Source organism: Mercenaria mercenaria, chromosome 4 (genome assembly GCF_021730395.1).
Source record: "Mercenaria mercenaria strain notata chromosome 4, MADL_Memer_1, whole genome shotgun sequence".
NCBI classification, from domain to species: Eukaryota; Metazoa; Mollusca; class Bivalvia; order Venerida; family Veneridae; genus Mercenaria; species Mercenaria mercenaria.
In genome coordinates this window covers 32,138,893-32,158,177 of record NC_069364.1, presented here as the reverse complement: position 1 = coordinate 32,158,177, position 19,285 = coordinate 32,138,893, and the positions used below count along the sequence as shown (strand labels likewise).

The window sequence follows — 19,285 nt, the reverse complement described above, 5'->3', positions numbered from 1 at the left end:
ATGAAAAAATTCTTAATTGTAGAACAAATTGGCCTGAAACGTATCCAACATCCTTAAGAATGCTTCAGCTTAGGATCATGAAAGTTGAAATGGAGGTTGGCCATGACCAGCAGATGACCCCTATTGATTTTGAGATCAGTAGGTCAAAGGACATGGTCACAGTGACCTGGAACAGTTAAACCGTTTCCGGACGATAACTTGAGAATACTTGGGCCTAGGATCGTGGGAGTTGATAGAGAAGTTGGTCATGACTAGCAGATGACCCTTATTGATTTTGAGGTCAGTGGGTCAAACGTCAAGGTCACATGGAACAGTTTAATGGTTTATGGATGACAACTCAAGAACGCTTTGGCCTTGGATGGTGAAAGTTGATAGAGAGGTTTGTCATGACCAGCAGATGACTCCTATAGATTTTGAGGTCAGTAGCCCAAAGGTTATAGTCACAGTGACCCGAAACAGTTAAACGGTTCCGGACAATAACTTGAGAATGCTTGGGCCTAGGACCATGAAACTTAATAGGGAGGTTGATCATGACCAGCAGACGACCCCTACAGATTTTCAATAGGTCAAAGATCACATCGACCCAGAACAGTAGAACTTTTGTGTACAGTGACCATATATTTTCTGTTCCTTGTGCAATTACTGAATGCATCAGGGAGGGCAATTCATGTTCTACGAGCTCTTGTTATTATCATTATTGATAGAGGTCAGTGAGAGGGAGTGCACTGACAAGAAACCATAATTCTAGATGGTCCCATTTTTGTATGATTTCCATTTTTTTTTTTAGATAACCTTGTCCATGGTATAACTCCAACATTTCTTTCTTGATAGTGTATATATTTGCTTTAAATTCATTTGGTGGCCCTACTCCAAGTCTGACAAGAATACAGTCATGCTACTGTCGAGGCATTTATATGTTACATTAAGCACAAATTCGTCTACAACTTTATTCTGTAGTAAATAAAATTCATTTTCATATTGGGTGTCTGAGGAGAAATAACAACTTTGATGACATTCTCGGGGAATAGAAATTTGTCTACAGTGTAGATTTTAATGGAGCCTTTTATAGATGTAAATTAATATATGTTCAATTATGTTGTAAAATAAAAGATATATTTACAAACTTCTTGAAAATTATTCTTAAACCATATGCAGTGTAAATTCTTTTAATTCAATGTTAATATTCAGATAAATGTCTCCCTGTTCATCAGACGTAGAGAAATATGATAAGCATTTATTTTCGTGTTATTTCAGGTTGCTATACATATAGAACCATACAGGGGAAGGAATCATGTAACATTGAGGAAAAATCTAGAATACATTTTAGAAAAATATGGCAAGCACCCGGCATTCTATCGAACAAGTTTTAAGGGGAAAAGAAATGTACCACTGATATACATTTATGATTCATATCTTGTTGATAGTAAAGACTGGGCAACAATTTTAACATCCAATGGCAGAGGGAGTATTCGCAACACAGAACTTGATTGCATATTTATTGGTCTTCTTGTTGAATCGGCACATAAGGAACATGTTCTGAAGTCGGGTTTTGATGGATTTTATACATATTTTGCAACAAACAGATTTACATATGGAAGTACATGGAAAACATGGCCACATCTGGCACAACTTGCACAATCTAAAGGATTACTTTTTATTCCAAGTGTTGGACCTGGCTACATAGACACAGAGGTAAGACCATGGAATGGAGCCAACACTCGTAAAAGACTTGATGGAAAGTATTACAACGAGGCTTTTGCGAGTGCCTTGAGTGTAAAACCAAGTATGGTCTCAATTACCTCATTCAATGAATGGCATGAGGGTACTCAAATAGAGCCTGCAGTGAGCAAAAAGATTAAAATGAGGAGGTATGAAGATTATGGAAGCAAAGGGCCAAATTTTTATTTAGACCTGACAAAAGCATGGGTTGATAAAATTATGCATAGATAGAAATTGGTTATGAAAATTGACTCAGATGTTACATGTATGCACTTTTCTTAAGATATAATCTCTATTTAATCAAAATATGTGACAATTTTTAGCTCAACTTTTCATAGAATAGTAGAGCTATTGGACTCGCCGGTGCGTCCGCGTCCCGATTTGGTTAAGCTTTTGTATGTAAGCTGGTATCTCAGTAACCACTCATGGGAATGGATTTAAACTTCACACACTTATTCACTGTGATAAACTGACTTACACTGCACAGGTTCCATAACTCTATTTTCCTTTTTTACAAAATTATACCCCTTTTTCGAATTTTTGGTTGAGGTTTTGTATGTAAGCTGGTATCTCAGTAAGCACTAGTGGGAATGGATTGAAACTTCACACACTTATTCACTGTGATAAATGGACTTACATTGCAAAGGTTCCATAACTCTATTTTGCTTTTTTACAAAATTGTGCCCCTTTTTCGACTGAGAAATTTTTGGTTAAGGTTTTGTATGTAAGCTGGTATCTAAGTACTTACTAATGGGAATGGATTGAAACTTCACATACTTGTTCACTGTCATGATCTGACATGCACTAAGCAAGTCCCATAACTCTACTTTTTTTCAAAATTATGCCCCTTTTTTGACTTAGAAATTTTTGGTTAAGTTTTTAGCTCACCTGAGCACTGCTCATCGCTCGATGTCTGTCGTCTGTCTGTCTGTCTGTCGTCTGTCATCTGTCAACATTTAGCTTGTGTATGCGATAGAGGCTGTATTTTTCAACTGATCTTCATGAATTTTGGTCAGAATGATTACCTTAATGGAATCTAGGCTGAGTTCGAAAATGGGTCATCTTGGGTCAAAAACTAGGTCACGAGGTCAAATCAAAGAAAAACCTTATGTATGCGATAGAGGCTGTATTTTTCAATTAATCTTCATGAATTTTGGTCAGAATGAATGCCTTCATGAAATCTAGGCCAAGTTCAAATATGGGTCATCTGGGTTCAAAAAGTAGGTCACTAGGTCAAATCAAAGGAAAAGCTTGTATATGCGATAGAGGCTGTATTTTTCAATTGATCTTCATGAAATTTGGTCAGAATGATTGCATTGATGAAATCTAGGTCAAGTTTGAATATGGGTTTTCTTGGGTCAAAAAGTAGGTCACTAGGTCAAATCAAAGAAAAACCTTGTGTATGCAATAGAGGCTGTATTTTTCAATTGATCTTCATGAAATTTGGTCAGAATGATTGCATTGATGAAATCTAGGTCAAGTTTGAATATGGGTCATCTGGGGTCAAAAATTAGGTCACTAGGTCAAATCAAAGAAAAACCTTGTGTATGTGATAGAGGCTATATTTTTCAACTGATCTTCATGAAATTTGGTCAAAATGATTGCCTTGATAAAATCTACGTTGAGTTTGATTACGGGTCATCTGGGGTCAGAAAGTAGGTCACTAGGTCAAATCAAAGAAAAACCTTGTGTATGCGATAGAGGCTGTATTTTTCAACTGATCTTCATGAAATTTTGTCAGAATGATAGCCTTGATGAAATCTAGGTCAAGTTCGAATATGGGTCAGCTGGGTTCAAAAACTAGGTCACTAGGTCAAATCAAGGAAAAACCTTGTGTATGCAATAGGGGCTGCATTTTACACTGGATTTCATATTTGGTCAGAATGGTTGCCTTGATGAAATCTAGGCCAAGTTCGAATATTGGTAGTTTGGGGTCAAAAACTAGGTCACTAGGTCAAATCAAAGAAAATACTTATTTATACTCAAGATTTTTTGCTCCAATTTTAATGATAATTGGTCAGAATATTTTTTTTCCATGAAGTCACTAGGTCAAACATGTTTACACTGTTATGGTGTGTTATGGTGTGTTTCTCAGGTGAGCGACCTAGGGCTATCTTGGCCCTCGTGTTGTATGTAAGCTGGTATCTCTGTATCCACTAATTCGAAAGGATTGAAACTTCGCACACTTGTTCACTGTCATGATATGACATGCAGTGCAGAGGTGCAATAACTCTACTTTGCATTTTACAATAGTATGCCCCTTTTTCAACTTTTGTATTCATTCAATTGACAAGGCTGTTGAATAGTCGAGCGTTGCTGTCCTCCGACAGCTCTTGTTTTATCTTTTGTTAATATTGATTGTATTAGTACAATATCATTTTAATTGAGAATTGTTTGGTGGCAGATGTATAGTAATGTTTTCAAGAATAGACCTCGCCCAACTGTTGAAGATAAGGGTTAAGGTGAGCATGCTGACAATACTGGTAGTTTAGAGTGTCAATTCTTAACATAAATTTGCAACCGAAAAATTTAAAGTTCTGCATGACTGATAGACTATAGTCATTTATTCAAATAACTTGGCTTGACCTCTCAGGTGTTGCCAGAGCTAAAAAGGATTTATGTATAAACAACTTCATAGCGTGAACTCCATGATAGATCTTCACCAAACTTGATTTGTAACATCCATGTATGGACCTCTCTTCAACATAGCCCCTATGCCAAAGCAAAAAGTAGAATACCTTTTCACAACTTCTGCTTATAAACAGCTTGGTTTACTTCTCAGTTTTGTTCAAATAGTTCCATATAGCCACGGGCTGCCAAAGTTAAAAGCAGAATTAACTCTCATGGACAGCAATATTTACTGTAACCAAACCTTAAATTTATTCAAACAGCCCTTTTTATAGGCTACCAAAACTGAACTAAAATTAGCTTTTAACAATACCTTCACATCAACAGCTTCATTTACCTTAACCAGATTTGATCTGTAGCATCTTTTTGGCCTCACAGTTTTGTTCAGATAGTTCCATGTAGCCCATTTAAGGGCTTCCAAAGCTTAAAGTAGAATTACCTTTTAAAATCAACTTCATCTCATGAAGGGAAGGCTTCTTTGATATTCATCAAATTTGGTCTGTATGTCTGTATGGATATCATGGAAATTTATTTAGCTCACCTGAGCAAAGTGCTCAGGTTGAGCTATTTTGATCCCTCACCGTCCGGCATTTGTCCGTCTGGTGTCCTTTCACACTTTCCTTTAAACAACATCTCCTAAATCACAAGGCCAATTATTATGAAACTTCATAGGGGTGTTCCTTCTTGGATGGTCTTCTGTAAAAATTATTCAACAAATTGAATTCCATACAGAACTTTGGTTGCCATGGCAGCCGAAAGGAAAATCTTTAAAAAGCTTCTTGTCCAAAACTGCAGGTCATAGGGGTCACATGATTTATAAAGACTTATATAAGGAAACACTTTGCAAATCTTCTTGTCCAAAACCACAGGGCCTAGGGCTTTAATACTTGATTTGTAGTATCATCTTTTGGTCCTCTATGAAAATTATTTTAATTATCCCCCTGGGGTCAAATATGGCCCTGCCCTAGAGAGTAAAGGGCTTAAATAGACTTGTACAGGGGAAAACCTTTAAAAAGATTCTTTTCTTAAACCATAAGGCCCAAGAGCTTAGATATTTAGAATGTGTTATGGTCTAGTGGTTCTCTATCAAGATTGTTCAAAAAATGGCCCTGGGGGTCAATATAGGCCATGCCCGGGTGGCCCCTTGTTTTATGTAGACTAATATTTGCTTTTGAAGCAGTGGCTAAGAAATTTGGATCACAAACATAATGTTTGATACAGATTTCAATATTCATCTTGAATTCAATTGTCTTAATCTTGACCTACTTACCTACTTTCTTGTTTTTGAAGATACAGCAGAGAAATTTGGACTAGTTTATATCTTTTGATACTCAGATTTCAATACTCATCTTTAATATTCATAACCCTGAGCTACTGACCTACTTTCTTGTTTTTGAAGCTAAGCAAAGAATTTTGGACCACCAGTTTAATTTCTAAACAGATTTCAGTAGGTTTTTTTTTAATAATCTTTACCATGACCTACTCATCTAGTTTTTGTTAGTGAACTTTAAGCAAAGAACTTTGTTTAAGCAAGCATCTAAACTCAGGTGAGCGATATAGGGCCATCATGGCTCTCTTGTTGCTTCAAATAGTTTTTGTTTGACCTATTTTTGTGAAATGTGTACATTAAAGGTTCTGTTATTTTTATACGCCTGTTTGAAAAACGGGACGTATTATGGGAATGCCACTGGCGGGCGGGTGGGCGGCGTCCACAGACTTTGTCCAGAGCATAATCTTCTTCATGCATGGAGGGATTTTGATGAAACTTTCAGGCTTTCAATTGTTCACCATCATGAGATGGAGTGTCATGCACAAGAACCAGGTCCCTAGGTCTAAGGTCAAGGTCACACTTAGAGGTAAAAGGTCAAATTCAAGAATGACTGTCTGGAGCATATCTTCTTCATGCATGGAGGGGTCAAAGGATACAAGAATGAAAACTTTGTCCAGAGCGTATCTTCTTCATGCATGGAGGGATTTTGATATAACTTGGCACAAATGTTCACCACCACGAGTCTGAGTGTCATGCGTGAGAACCAGGTCCCTAGGTCTAAGGTCAAGGTCACACTTAAGAGGCCACAGGTCAGATACAAGAATGACTTTGTCTGGAGCATATCTTCTTCATACATGGAGGGATTTTGATGTAACTTGGCACAGTAGTACACCATCATGAGACGGAGTCTCATGCGCAGGTCCCTTCTTTAGAATTACTTTCCTTTGTTGTTACTATAAATAGCTTATATTGTAACTTTTTCATTACTAGTTGTAGGGAAAAATCAAGACTACTTTCCTGTAGTACAACATGCATGTAACATCCAATTTTGAGGTGTATTTTGACCTATCTCTACCTGGTAACGATTTTTGTGTGGACTTAGAATTTTTTTTTGGATTTATTAAGATTAACTTTTCTTAGTTGTTACTAAAAATAACTTATATTGTAACTTTTTTATAATTGACCATAGGGAAAAACCAAGACCACTTTTCTGTGGTACAACATAAATGCTACTTTCAAATTTTAGGTGTATTTTAAGGTATCTCTACTTGGTAATAAGTTTTTGTGGACTTAAAAAAACAGAAGAATTACAATAATTACTAAACAACCACAAAATTAAAATTCCATTTGCAAATACAGGTGCTACTGTAAAGAAATTTGCTGTAACAGGCGTATATTGTGACATTCTGGCACTCTTGTTTCATTATGATAAATCATATATCACATCTCATACAGAAATACTGTCAGTTCTTAAGAATCCATGAGATATAATTTTAGCTTTTACAGTGAATCATTTATCTCCATGGGTTTGGCATTTTGTGGTGTTGGTCAAAATATTTATACATGCTTATACACAACATGTTTAACTGTAACATCTACATGAAGGGCATATAGTGTGACATTCTGACCTACATGAAGGGCGTATAGTGTGACAGTCTGACCTACATGAAGGGCGTATAGTGTGACAGTCTGACCTACATGAAGGGCGTATAGTGTGACATTCTGACCTACATGAAGGGCATATAGTGTGACATTTTGACCTACATAAAGGGCGTAGAGTGTGACATTCTGACACTCTTGTTCACCATATCTCTGTTGTTACATAATGGATTTGATTCATAGTTAAAATGGTTGTTCCACATTGTATGATATAAGGTCTGTAACTCTGGTACCAGTATTTTATGAATTATGTCCCCTTGTTTACTTAGAACTCAAGTAAAAGTTGAAATCCACTTATTGTCTGTCTTCAGTTATTATTAAGTGGGTTTGCTTCCATTTTGAAATAGTTGTTTTACATTTTTATATATGCTGCATTACTCATGCAGAAATACAGTATTCCTTGTGTGATGTCCCATTTTTACTTTGTTAATGTTTTGATACACTTTTAAGTTAAAAGGTTAAGTGTTTTAACCTGTCTTTGTTATTACCAAATACATTTTTGACACATGTATACACAGATTTGTCCAATATCTCATTCGCCTTAGAGTCATTAAGGTATATGATCCACAAATAAGCAAGTTCTTTATAACATTGCTATTAAAATATATCAAATATTGATGCCAGGTAAGCTCATATAATTTTTGTATCATTTGAAAGTGTTTTGTCTACTGAAAAAGAAAATATTAATTACATGACAATAATATGTTATACGCCCTTCACCATCACGAGACGGATGTTCTTCAATGATACTTCAACAGAAAACCTGTTATTACTGTATCAGTGTAAGATTTATCATTTTACAGTAAAAAAAAATGACTGTAATGATTCTTGTGTATTAATTATAGTCATCTTATTTACTAATTCTCGTTCAGCAGAGACAACTCTTTCAAAGGATGAAAAAAAAACATGGGGTCACCAGGCATGGAATTGTAACCTATTTGTGGATCGTATACCTGAAACACTGCAGTGATAGCTCCAGCTTCCTCAGACGTACCTTCTTTTTCACTCTCCAGCATTGAGATAATGATAATCAAGTGTGACTCCTGTGACAGCTTTTGTCTAGAATATATATATATAGCATCTGTATGAATTTATTTATTATTGCATTTTACTGTACAATTTTGCATGTAATATATAATATCTATAGATTTCAAATTTTTAGAGATCTGACTATAACATTGTGTTAATTATAAAAAAGACACACTATGAGAAATTCTACCATTTATATGGTGCGTAAAAAAAATAGTTCCTATAGCTTTTAGGGGCATATTTTTTATAGGTAATTATGTTTCCGAAACATAGTAGGGGAGACTATTGATTTAGTGCTGCCCTTCTGTCTTTATGTCACAAAATTCATCCACACAAATCTTCTGAAACCACTGGGCTGAGTTACACCAAAGTTCTCAAGAGTGATCATTACCAACCTAGTTGTACATATCATTTGCATTTTCTGGTTCAGTGATTTTCAGTTGAGTTATGACACTTGTTTCATCAGATTTTATAATGTGTCAGCCACTTCTCTTATATTATTTGGCGATTTCCACCAAACCTTAGAAAGTGATCAGTGCTAAGCATCATTGTGCATATTTCTGGTTTAGTGATTCTCAGTGGAGTTATGGCCTTTGATTTGTCATATTTTACCCTTTGTGCATAACTACTATGATACCACTAGGAGGAAGCCCGCCCGCTTAGCTCAGTAGGTAAGAGCGTTGGTCTACGGATCGCGGGGTCGTGAGTTCGATCCTCGGGCGGGGTGTATGTTCTCTGTGACTTTTTGATAAACGACATTGTGTCTGAAATCAATAGTCCTCCACCTCTGATTCATGTGGGGAAGTTGGCAGTTACTTGCGGAGAACAGGTTTGTACTGGTACAGAATCCAGGAACACTGGTTAGGTTAACTGCCCGCCGTTACATGACTGAAATACTGTTGAAAAACAGCGTTAAACCCAAAACAAACAAACAAACAAAACCACTAGGAGGAATTACAACAAACTTGACAAGAGAGATTGTTGCTAGCCTACATGTGGATGTTGTCGGCATGTTCTGCTAGCCTACATGTGGATGTTGTCGGCATGTTCTGCTAGCCTACATGTGGATGTTGTCGGCATGTTCTAATAGCTTACATGTTGATGTTGTCAGCATGTTCTGGTAGCCTACATGTGGATGTTGTTGGCATGTTCTAATAGCCTACATGTGGATGTTGTCGGCATGTTCTAATAGCTTACATGTTGATGTTGTCGGCATATTCTGGTAGCCTACATGTGGATGTTGTCGGCATGTTCTGCTAGCCTACATGTGGATGTTGTCGGCATGTTCTGCTAGCCTACATGTGGATGTTGTCGGCATGTTCTGGTTCAGTGATCTTCAGCAGGTGGTCTTTGCTTTGTTATATTCTACAGTGTTGATAATACTTGCTTAATACCATCAGGCTGGATTCACCAAACCTCACTGGATATTAGTGTGAAGCTTTTATATATGTGCTACTTCTCCTATAGCACTGGTTGAAATTTTACCAAACTTCACAGAAGTTACCACTGCCAAGCCTAGCTAAGTTTATCATTGGAATGTTACCATTAAGTGATTTTTCCCTGGAGTTATAGCCCTAATTTTGTGGCATTCAACAATTTCTGCTTAGAAAGTGGTGGGATGCATATGTTTTTCATGAAAAACAATCTCTAGTTTGACTATGATGATGAGTTTTTAGCTCACCTGAGCAATACTCAGGTGAGTTATTGTGATCTCTTGATGTTCGGCATCTGTCTGTCGTCTATTGTCTGTCAGTCGTCTGTCAACATTTAGCTTGTGTATGCCATAGAGGCTGTATTTTTATGTGATCTTCATGAAATATGAAGAATGATTGCCTTGATGAAATCTAGGTCAAGTTTGAAAATGGGTCATCTGGGTTTAAAAACTAGGTCATTAGGTCAAATCAAAGAAAAAACCTTGAGTATACAATAGGGACTGAATTTTACACTGGGTATTCATAAAATTTAGTCAGAATGGTTGCCTTGATGAAATCTAGTTCAAGTTAGAATTATGGATAATCTAGGTTCAAAAATTAGGTCACTAGGTCAAATCAAAGAAAAACCTTGTGTATGCAATAGGAACTGCATTTTACACTGGATCTTCATAAAATTTTATCACAGTGTTTGTCTGAATGAAATCTCGGTCAATTTTGAATATGGATCATCTGGGATAAAAAGCTAGGTCACCCGGTCAAATAAAAAAACAAACCTTGCATATGTGATAGATGCTGTATTATTCAATTGATCTTCATGAACTTTGGTCAGAGTGATGACCCTTTTTGAAATCTAGGTCAAATTTGAATATGGATCATATGGGGTAAAAAAAACTAGGTCACCTGGTCAAATAAAAAAAAAACCTGGCATATGCGATAGAGGCTGTATTTTTCAATTGACTTTCATGAAAATTGGTCAGAGTGATGACCCTTTATGAAATCTAGGTCAAATTTGCATATGGGTCATCTGGGATAAAAAAACTAGGTCACGCAGTCAAATAAAAAAAAAACCTTGCAAATGCAATAGAGGCTGTATTATACAATTGAGCCTGCCCGCTTAGCTCAGTAGGGAGAGCGTTGGTCTATTGACTGCGGGGTCGCGAGTTTGATCCTCATTCATCCTTCACCTCTGATAATTCATGTGAGGAAGTTGGCAGTTACTTACAGAGAACAGGTTTGTACTGGTACAGAATCCAGGAACACTGGTTAGGTTAACTGCCCGCCTTTACATGACTGAAATACTGTTGAAAAACGGCGTTAAACCCAAAACAAACAAAATTATTCAATTGATCTTCATGAAAATTGGTCAGAGTGATGACCCTTTATGAAATCTAGGTCAAATTTGAATATGGATTATATGGGATAAAAAAACTAAGTCACCCGGTCAAATAAAAAGACAAACCTTGCATATGCCATAGAGGTTGTATTATTCAATTGATCTTCATGAAAATTGGTTAGAGTGATGACCCTTTATGAAATCTAGGTCAAATTTGAATATGGATCATATGGGGTAAAAACTAGGTCACTAGGTCAAATAAAAGAAAAACCTTGTGTATGTATGCAATAGGGACTGCAATTTACACCCGATCTTCATGAAATATGATCAGAATGTTTGTCCGGATGAAATCTAGTTCAAGTTCAAATATGGATCATCTTGGGGCAAAAACTAGGTCAACCAGTCAAATGAAAGAATAACCTTGCGTATGCAATAGGGGCTGTATTTTACACTGGATATTCATGAAATTTGATCAAGGAAAACCTTGTGTATGCAATAGGAACTGCATTTTACTCTTCATGAAATTTGATCACAATGTTTATCTGGATGAAACCTAGTTGGAGTTTGAATATGGGTCATCTTGGGTCAAAAACTAGGTCACCCGTTCAAATAAAAAAAAAAAACCCTTGTGTATGCAATAGTTGCTACATTTTACGAAATTTGATCAAAAAGTTGTTTTGCTGAAATCTCGGTCGAGTTTAAATAGGGGTCATCAGGGGTCAAAAACTAGGTCACCCGGTCAAATCAAATAAAAACTTTGTGACTGCAATAGGGGCTTTGATGAAATCTAGGTCAAGTACAAATATGGGTCATGTTGAGTCAAAAACTAGGTCACCTGGTCAAATCAAAGAATAACCTTGTGTATGCAATAGGGGCTGCATTTTTCAGTGGATCTTCATGAAATTTGATCAGAATGTTTTGATGAAATCTAGGTCGAGTTCAGGTAGGGGTCATCTGGGGTCAAGAACTACGTCAACCAGTAAAGTCAAAGAAAAACTTGGTGAATGCAATAGGGACTAAATTTTAGGCAGGATGTTCATGAAATTTGATGAAAATGTTTGCTTTGATGAAATTTAGGTCATGTTCAAATATGGGTCGTGGATCAAAACTAGGTCACCTGGTCAAATCAAAGAATGACGTTGTGTATGCAATAGGAGCTGAGTTTTCAGTTGATCGTCATGAAATTTGATCAGAATGTTTGTCTTGATGAAAGCTAGGTCGATTTCAATTATGGGTCATGCAGGGCGTCAAGTTACCTATATTTACCTATATTTTCATATATATTAGCTCTCTACCTATAATAACCTATAAAATCCTATATTTTGCCAAAATACCTATAAATACCTATAATCTGGAAATTTTGTGGTAAGCAAGGAATACAAAGGTCATTCAGACCATTAAAAAAGAAGTAATTCTATGATAATTTAGTTTATAAATATGCTGTTACCTTTTAGGCATTGAAATTTGTATTCCTTTCAGGTGTAGCGATCCTGCCCAGCCCAGCTTTAGGAAAGCTTTAAGTAATGGAAGTTCTTTTTGTACCCCCCGACAACAAAGTTGTAAGGGGGGGTATACTGGTTTCAGGTTGTCTGCCTGTCTGTCTGTCCGTCTGGCCGTCTGTCCGTAGACGCAATCTTGTGCGCACCATCTCTCCTTATCCCCTTGACAGAATTTAATGAAACTTCACACAAGTGATCAGTACCAACAGTAGTTGTGCATGGGGCATGTTAGGTTCTTTTAGAAAAAAAATTGGCAGAGTTATGGGACTTTGTTTTTTTGTGACTATACTATATACATAGACACAATCTTGTGCACACCATCTCTCCTCATCCCCTTGACACAATTTAATGAAACTTCACACAAGTGATCAGTACCAACAGTAGTTGTGCATTGGGCATGTTAGGTTCTTTTAGAAAAAATTTTTGCAGAGTTATGGGACTTTGTTTTTTTGTTACAATACTTAATATACATAGACACAATCTTGTGCGCACCATCTCTCCTTATCCCCTTGACACAATTTAATGAAACTTCACACAAGTGATCAGTAACAACAGTAGTTGTGCATGGGGCATGTTAGGTTCTTTTAAAAAAAAAAATTGCAGAGTTATGGGACTTTGTTTTTTTGTTACTATACTATATACATAGACACAATCTTGTGCACACCATCTCTCCTCATCCCCTTGACACAATTTAATGAAACTTCACACAAGTGATCAGTATCAACAGTAGTTGTGCATGGGGCATGTTAGGTTCTTTTAGAAAAAAAAATTGCAGAGTTATGGGACTTTGTTTTTTTGTTACTATACTATATACATAGACACAATCTTGTGCGCACCATCTCTCCTCATCCCCTTGACACAATTTAATGAAACTTCCCACAAGTGATCAGTAACAACAGTAGTTGTGCATGGGACATGTTAGGTTCTTTCAGAAAAAAAATTTGCAGAGTTATGGGACTTTGTTGTTTGTTACTATTCTATATACATAGACACAATCTTGTGCGCACCATCTCTCCTCATCCCCTTGACACAATTCAATGAAACTTCACACTAGTGATCAGTACCAACAGCAGTTGTGCATGGGGCATGTTAGGTTCTTTCAGTGACAAAAATTGCAGAGTTATGGGACTTTGTTTCTTGTTAACATACTATGTACATACAGTCTGCATATGCAATCTTGTGTATGCCTAATCTACCAAACTCTTGCACACAATTTAATGAAACTCCACACAAGTAATCAGTACCAACTCTAGTTGTGCATGGTGCATGTTACATTCTTTTAGATAAATATTCTGCATAGTTATGGGACTTTGTTGTTTGTTACTATACTGTATACATACAGTCTATATACATACAGTCCACATAATTATGCAATCTTGTGTGCGTCAAATTGCAATGTACTGTGTCAGTGCATGCGGGGGGTACATTCATCACCTTTAGTGATAGTTCTAGTTTCAATTGGAATATTTTCCATTTCTTAAAGCTTTCATGTATAAAAATGTGAATAGGAAATGCACATGTTTTTATTTTGTTTTCAGAATAAACAAGCCTTAATGTTTCATAATTAAGCCTCATAATGCCTGCTAATAAGAGTCAGTTTCGAGATAGGTGGCTAGATTAATATCAGAAGTAGATGGCAATGGACATGAACTGAAATTATGGTGTGTGAGGACTTGAGTATTGTTAATCAGCTTAGTGATGAAGATATTGTCTTGGGAGAAGCACGACAGGAAATATCAAACATGAAATCATCGGCAGCTCAGCACAAAAAAATCCTTGGAATTCGAGCATTCTTCACCTCAGTATCAAAATACTTGGTCACTCGACTTCCTTTCCAGAACAAACTTATAAAGTCATTAGGTTGCCAGTCTCCAGTCAGAAGATTTGAAAAAGACTCTGTAATTGATGCTGAAATTTTGTCAAGGGAGATGCATTTTGATGAAAATATGACTGTTAATATTGTGGATGAATGGAAGGTATATCAAACAGAAGATGATTTGAAAGAAGAAGATAGAATTGACCATTATTGGAGACAAGTGTTTGTGAAGAAGCTTGATAGTGGGCAGCTCAAGTACAGATTTTTACCCCAACTTGTCAAGAAAGCTCTGGTATTACCACATGGAAATTCAGAGGTTGAGAGAAGTTAGTCAGTGAACACTAGAGTAGTGACTAAGGACAGAGTTGCCTTGGGTGAGAAAACTGTTACTGCCATCAGAACTTTGAAGGACATAGTTAAGTTCAGTGATCCTGTAGATGAGCAACCTCACAAAATACCATTAAACAGTGAAATACTTCTGGCAGCAAAAATGGCCCATAACAAGTATAAACAGAGGATTGAGACAGAAAAAGAAGAAAGAGAGAAAAAGAAACAGGAGAGAGAGAAAGAAAGGCTTGAAAAGAAAAGACTGGAAGAACTTGCAACAGAAGAGAAGAATAAGACCTCCTCCCTGCTTGAAAAAGAAAAAGCACTGCTTAAAAAAGAAATGGAGATTCAGACAAGGTTGACTGTAGCAGAGGAACTGTTAAAAGATGGGAACAAAAAGCTTTCTAAAGCTGTTGAAAGTAGTGACATGAAAGGTGCTTCTGTAGCACAAATGATGATAGCAACAGCCACATCAAAGATAGAGGGTATAAGAAAGGAAATGGACAGGGTACATGAAAACCAAAGGGAAGTTGAGCAGCAAAAGAGACAGTTACTGGTTAACAGACTAAATAAGTGCAGTTCTAAATCATCAAGCAAAGGAAAGAAACAAGAATCAGCCATATCAAGTTCCAAAAGCTCTGCCACTGCTTCAACAAGAACTTCAAAATCTGAACCAGACAAGCAAGCTGCCTCTTCTTCCAAGTCAAGTCATTCATCAGAAAAGCATTCATCCAAGAGAAAGAATGAAGATAAAGAAACAGATGCCAAGAAATTCAAGAAGGTCTAATGTAACAATATTATAGGACCCTGGGTCAAGGGACTGCATGTGTTATCATGTTTACAGAGATCATGGTATTCATAAGTATGAAACTGTTGTAATTTTGTTCTGTAGATGGTTTGATTATAATTGTTTTCTTTTTCATTCATGTACAAATGCAGGCCCAGCACAATATTTTATACTTGTATTAACAATGTACTGATATATGTTGTTAGCAATATATGGCTTGGTTTGCCTAATTCTCTGTTAAACTGATTTGAGTACCAGTATTGGTAAAGTTTTGTCTGTTGGTGAATTAATAGTTTATTATGACAGTAAGATATATGTTAAAATGTTACTTGTTTAAAATCATAAAAGTAGCCACTTTTTCTGTTCCTTTGTATTTTATGTTTAATAAAAGAGAGTGCTGGTAGGTGGTGGAGGAGGATAAAACAATTGTCTGATTTGTTTTCTTCATTATAAGCAACCTATATAATCCTATATTTCTGGCCCCCCAAATACCTATATTTCAGGATCCTACCTATATTTTTGACTCCCAAAAGCACTTGACGCCCTGGTCATGTTGGGTCAAAAACTAGGTCACCTGGTCAAATCAAAGAAATACCTTGCCTATGCAAAAGGGGTCACATTTTAAGCATGATATTCATTAAATTTGATTAAGCTGTTCTCATGTGAGAAATGTTCTCATGTGAGCGACCTAGGACCATTTGGTCCTCTTGTATATATTAGAAATTTACAAATATCTAGTGACTGATGACATTTGTCATAGCAATGACATGTGTGAAAAAGCATTTGAGAAATCATAATTTCAAATATAATAATGTGATTTCAAATTCTGAATTTATAATATTGATAGCTCAAAATGATGTATTTTAGGAAACACATATACTCATACTTGTTTAATATCAAAATTTATTTTATACCTATGTAAATTTTGTCAAAAATACAGCTAGTATTTAACAAGTAAATATGAACAGGCAGAAAAAATTCTGTATTGTACCTCTGGTATTGTATGTTGCGGGACTACTTTCATTTAATAAATATGCATGACTTGAAACAGTCTATAAAAAGCGTACACAGAACTACACACAATTCTATTTCATCATCGATAAATATTGACTTTGTTCAATAATAAAACAAAAAACTAAACATAGGTGGTACAAAATAAAAGAGTCATTATAACAGTAGCTATATCTGGGATTTTGTATTCAGTTGTCGTAGGCTTTTTCAGGTCTGATTAAATTAGCGAGCCGAATACAGCATCCCAGATCAAGCTACTGCTATAATTACCCTTCTAGTATATATTACCAATAAATTCTTCATGATGCAAAGCTGTACAAAAATGTATTCTTTTAAAAAGGTTTAATTTAAATGATATATAACAGTTTGCAATTGCTAACCTATACACTATGTTCTATTTTGTTCATGTAGTTCCTCTATTCTAATCTCAAAATTTGCAGTGTATTCTTGTTAGTTTTAGATTATGCCTGTATGTTAAAAGAGGAACAAACCTTTTGCACATCCTTTAAATTTTGATAATGAAAATTTACATGTGTGCATAGCAAAATGTAGTTGTTAGGTATTTTGGCTGTATGTGTAATACAGCATTTTTATATGAGAATTTTATGTGTGTTAAAAGAACAATTTTATATTAATCTATTCTGTTGAATCCTAATTTTTTAGAAATCCGTTCTATTCAGGGTCTTATTGTTTTTTACAATGTTTTTTATAACAGGATGCTTATTCTCGGTTCTAGATGTAAATGGATGTTTAGCCGTCTCCCTAGGGGTTGTTGTAAGGTACTCCAGTTTTTGTAAGCAGAATTCATATTTTGATTACTTTGATGCTGTATTTGTTAATTTATTTAATAAAAGTGTTTAGCAAGAGTCATTATGGTTTAATGTGTAATCACACTTGGAGGTCCTTTTTTAGCCCACCGGCTGTGTCTGTCATCCTTCGTGTGTGCATCTGTCCGTCCGTCCGGTTGTCCACCCATCATCAACAATTTTGTTTAAACGACGTCTCCTCCAAAACCACTGAATGGATATTAATGAAACTTAACCTGGATGTTCCTTGAATGGTCCTCTACCAAAGTTGTTCAAACAGTCCTGCTTGGTTGCATATAGGAACCACCATAGCTGAAAATAGAAAAATCTTCAAACAACATCTCCTAAACCGTTAGTAGATGATCCCTATTGATTTTAGGGTCACTCTGTTAAAGGTCAAGGTCACAGAGGCCTGAATATGGAAAACCATTTCCGATCAATAACTTGAGAACTACGTACCAGTATGTTGAAACTTCATAGGATGGACATGCAGAGTAGATGACCCCTGTTGATTTTGCGACCACTCTATTAAAGGTCAGGGTCACAGGGACATGAAAATGGAAAACCATTTCGGTCAGTAACTTAAGTACCACTTGACCCAGAATGTTGCAACTTCATAGGATGATTGGACATGCAGAGTAGATGACCCCTATTAATTTTGGGGTCACTTTTAAAGGTCAAGGTTGCAGTGGATGAACATGGAAATCCATTTCCAGTCAATAACTTGCGAACCATTTGACCTAGAACCTTTAAACTTCATAGGGTGATAAAGTCGCCATATGACCTAAAATTGTGTCGGTGCGACGTTAAACCCAACAAAATAAAATAAAATCATAGGGTGATAGGACTTAAAGTGTAGATGACCCTTAACGTTTTGGGGGTCACTTGAGCTAAGGTCAATGCCACAGGGGCCTGATCATAGAAAACTCTTACGAATCAATAACTTGAGAACCACTTGACCCAGAATGTTGAAACTTAATAGGAAGATTGGAAATGCAGAGTAGATGACCCCTACGGATTTTAGGGTCACTCGATCAATGGTCAAGGTCACAGAGGCCTGAACATGGAAAACCATTTCCAATTCATAACTTGAGAACCACCAGTCCCAGAATATTGAAACTTAATGGGATGATTGGACATGCCAAGTAGATGATCCCTCTTGCAAACCAACCATCAGTGTCTGTTTAACTTTCGCTCCTGTCCCTTATTGACGTCTTGCCAGTACGACTATGCATTGGGGAAGACATGCACTTTTCTACAAAAGCATCTTCTAGACTACATATATGTAGTTCGTTATACGTCATTTACAGCACGAGAGTCATCTTACATCTCGGGGTTCCCGGGTGTAAGATGGATTTTTCAAGCACTGGTAAATATACTGGAAATCACTGTCTGGTATGCAAGAAAGCATCATCTAGTGTCGGGAACTCAAGATGCAATACGGACTTAAACTCTGGGGACAAGATGTTTTAAACGCATCTTCATCTTAAATGATGCAGCCAGTATTGTTTGTATTGTTTCAGCTTGTTTGAACCAAATGTTCAGGGTGAGCTAGAAGTAAGCCTACAGGTAAATGTCCACCTTTCATAATTGCCTGACAGTCAACAATCTAGCGATAGTTGTAAAGTATATTTTAGTTCATCAGGGGCAATATTTAGAATACAGAACCCGATATAGTTGGAACTCGGACTCGCTTGTCTAGAAATACCGGTTATGTAACAGAAATGTTAATATCCCGCTAAAGTTCTTTCTAAATTGACTCTGGTTTCGTCAAAACAAAGTCCAAATGTTTAGAGTTAAATTTTTTAGTATTTACAAAATGATTCCTGTAAAAAGTTTGGCTAGGTTTGATAAAACCAGAAACAACTCAATATCCTGAAAGCTTCACGTTTAACAAAATACATTATAACAATCAGTAAGTTTAAAAAACTCATATTGTTTACGGGATAGATAATACTGTCAGTGTTG

General features: G+C 36.2%; 2 protein-coding genes across 2 annotated transcripts in view; both read left to right on the top strand.

Moving 5' to 3' along the window:
* Nucleotides 1-17,381, top strand: part of LOC123551400 (glycoprotein endo-alpha-1,2-mannosidase-like) — a 47,348-nt gene extending 29,967 nt beyond the window's left edge. The window contains exon 4 of the mRNA XM_045340313.2: nucleotides 1,255-17,381. Coding sequence (XP_045196248.2) covers nucleotides 1,255-1,950 — 696 coding nt within the window. The 3' untranslated portion in view covers nucleotides 1,951-17,381. The remainder of the gene's footprint in view (nucleotides 1-1,254) is intronic.
* On the top strand, nucleotides 14,877-15,500 carry LOC123552799 (DNA ligase 1-like). Its single transcript, XM_045342541.1, has one exon. The coding sequence runs from the start codon at nucleotides 14,877-14,879 to the stop codon at nucleotides 15,498-15,500; it is 624 nt and encodes a 207-aa protein (XP_045198476.1).
* Nucleotides 17,382-19,285: the final 1,904 nt, after the last annotated feature.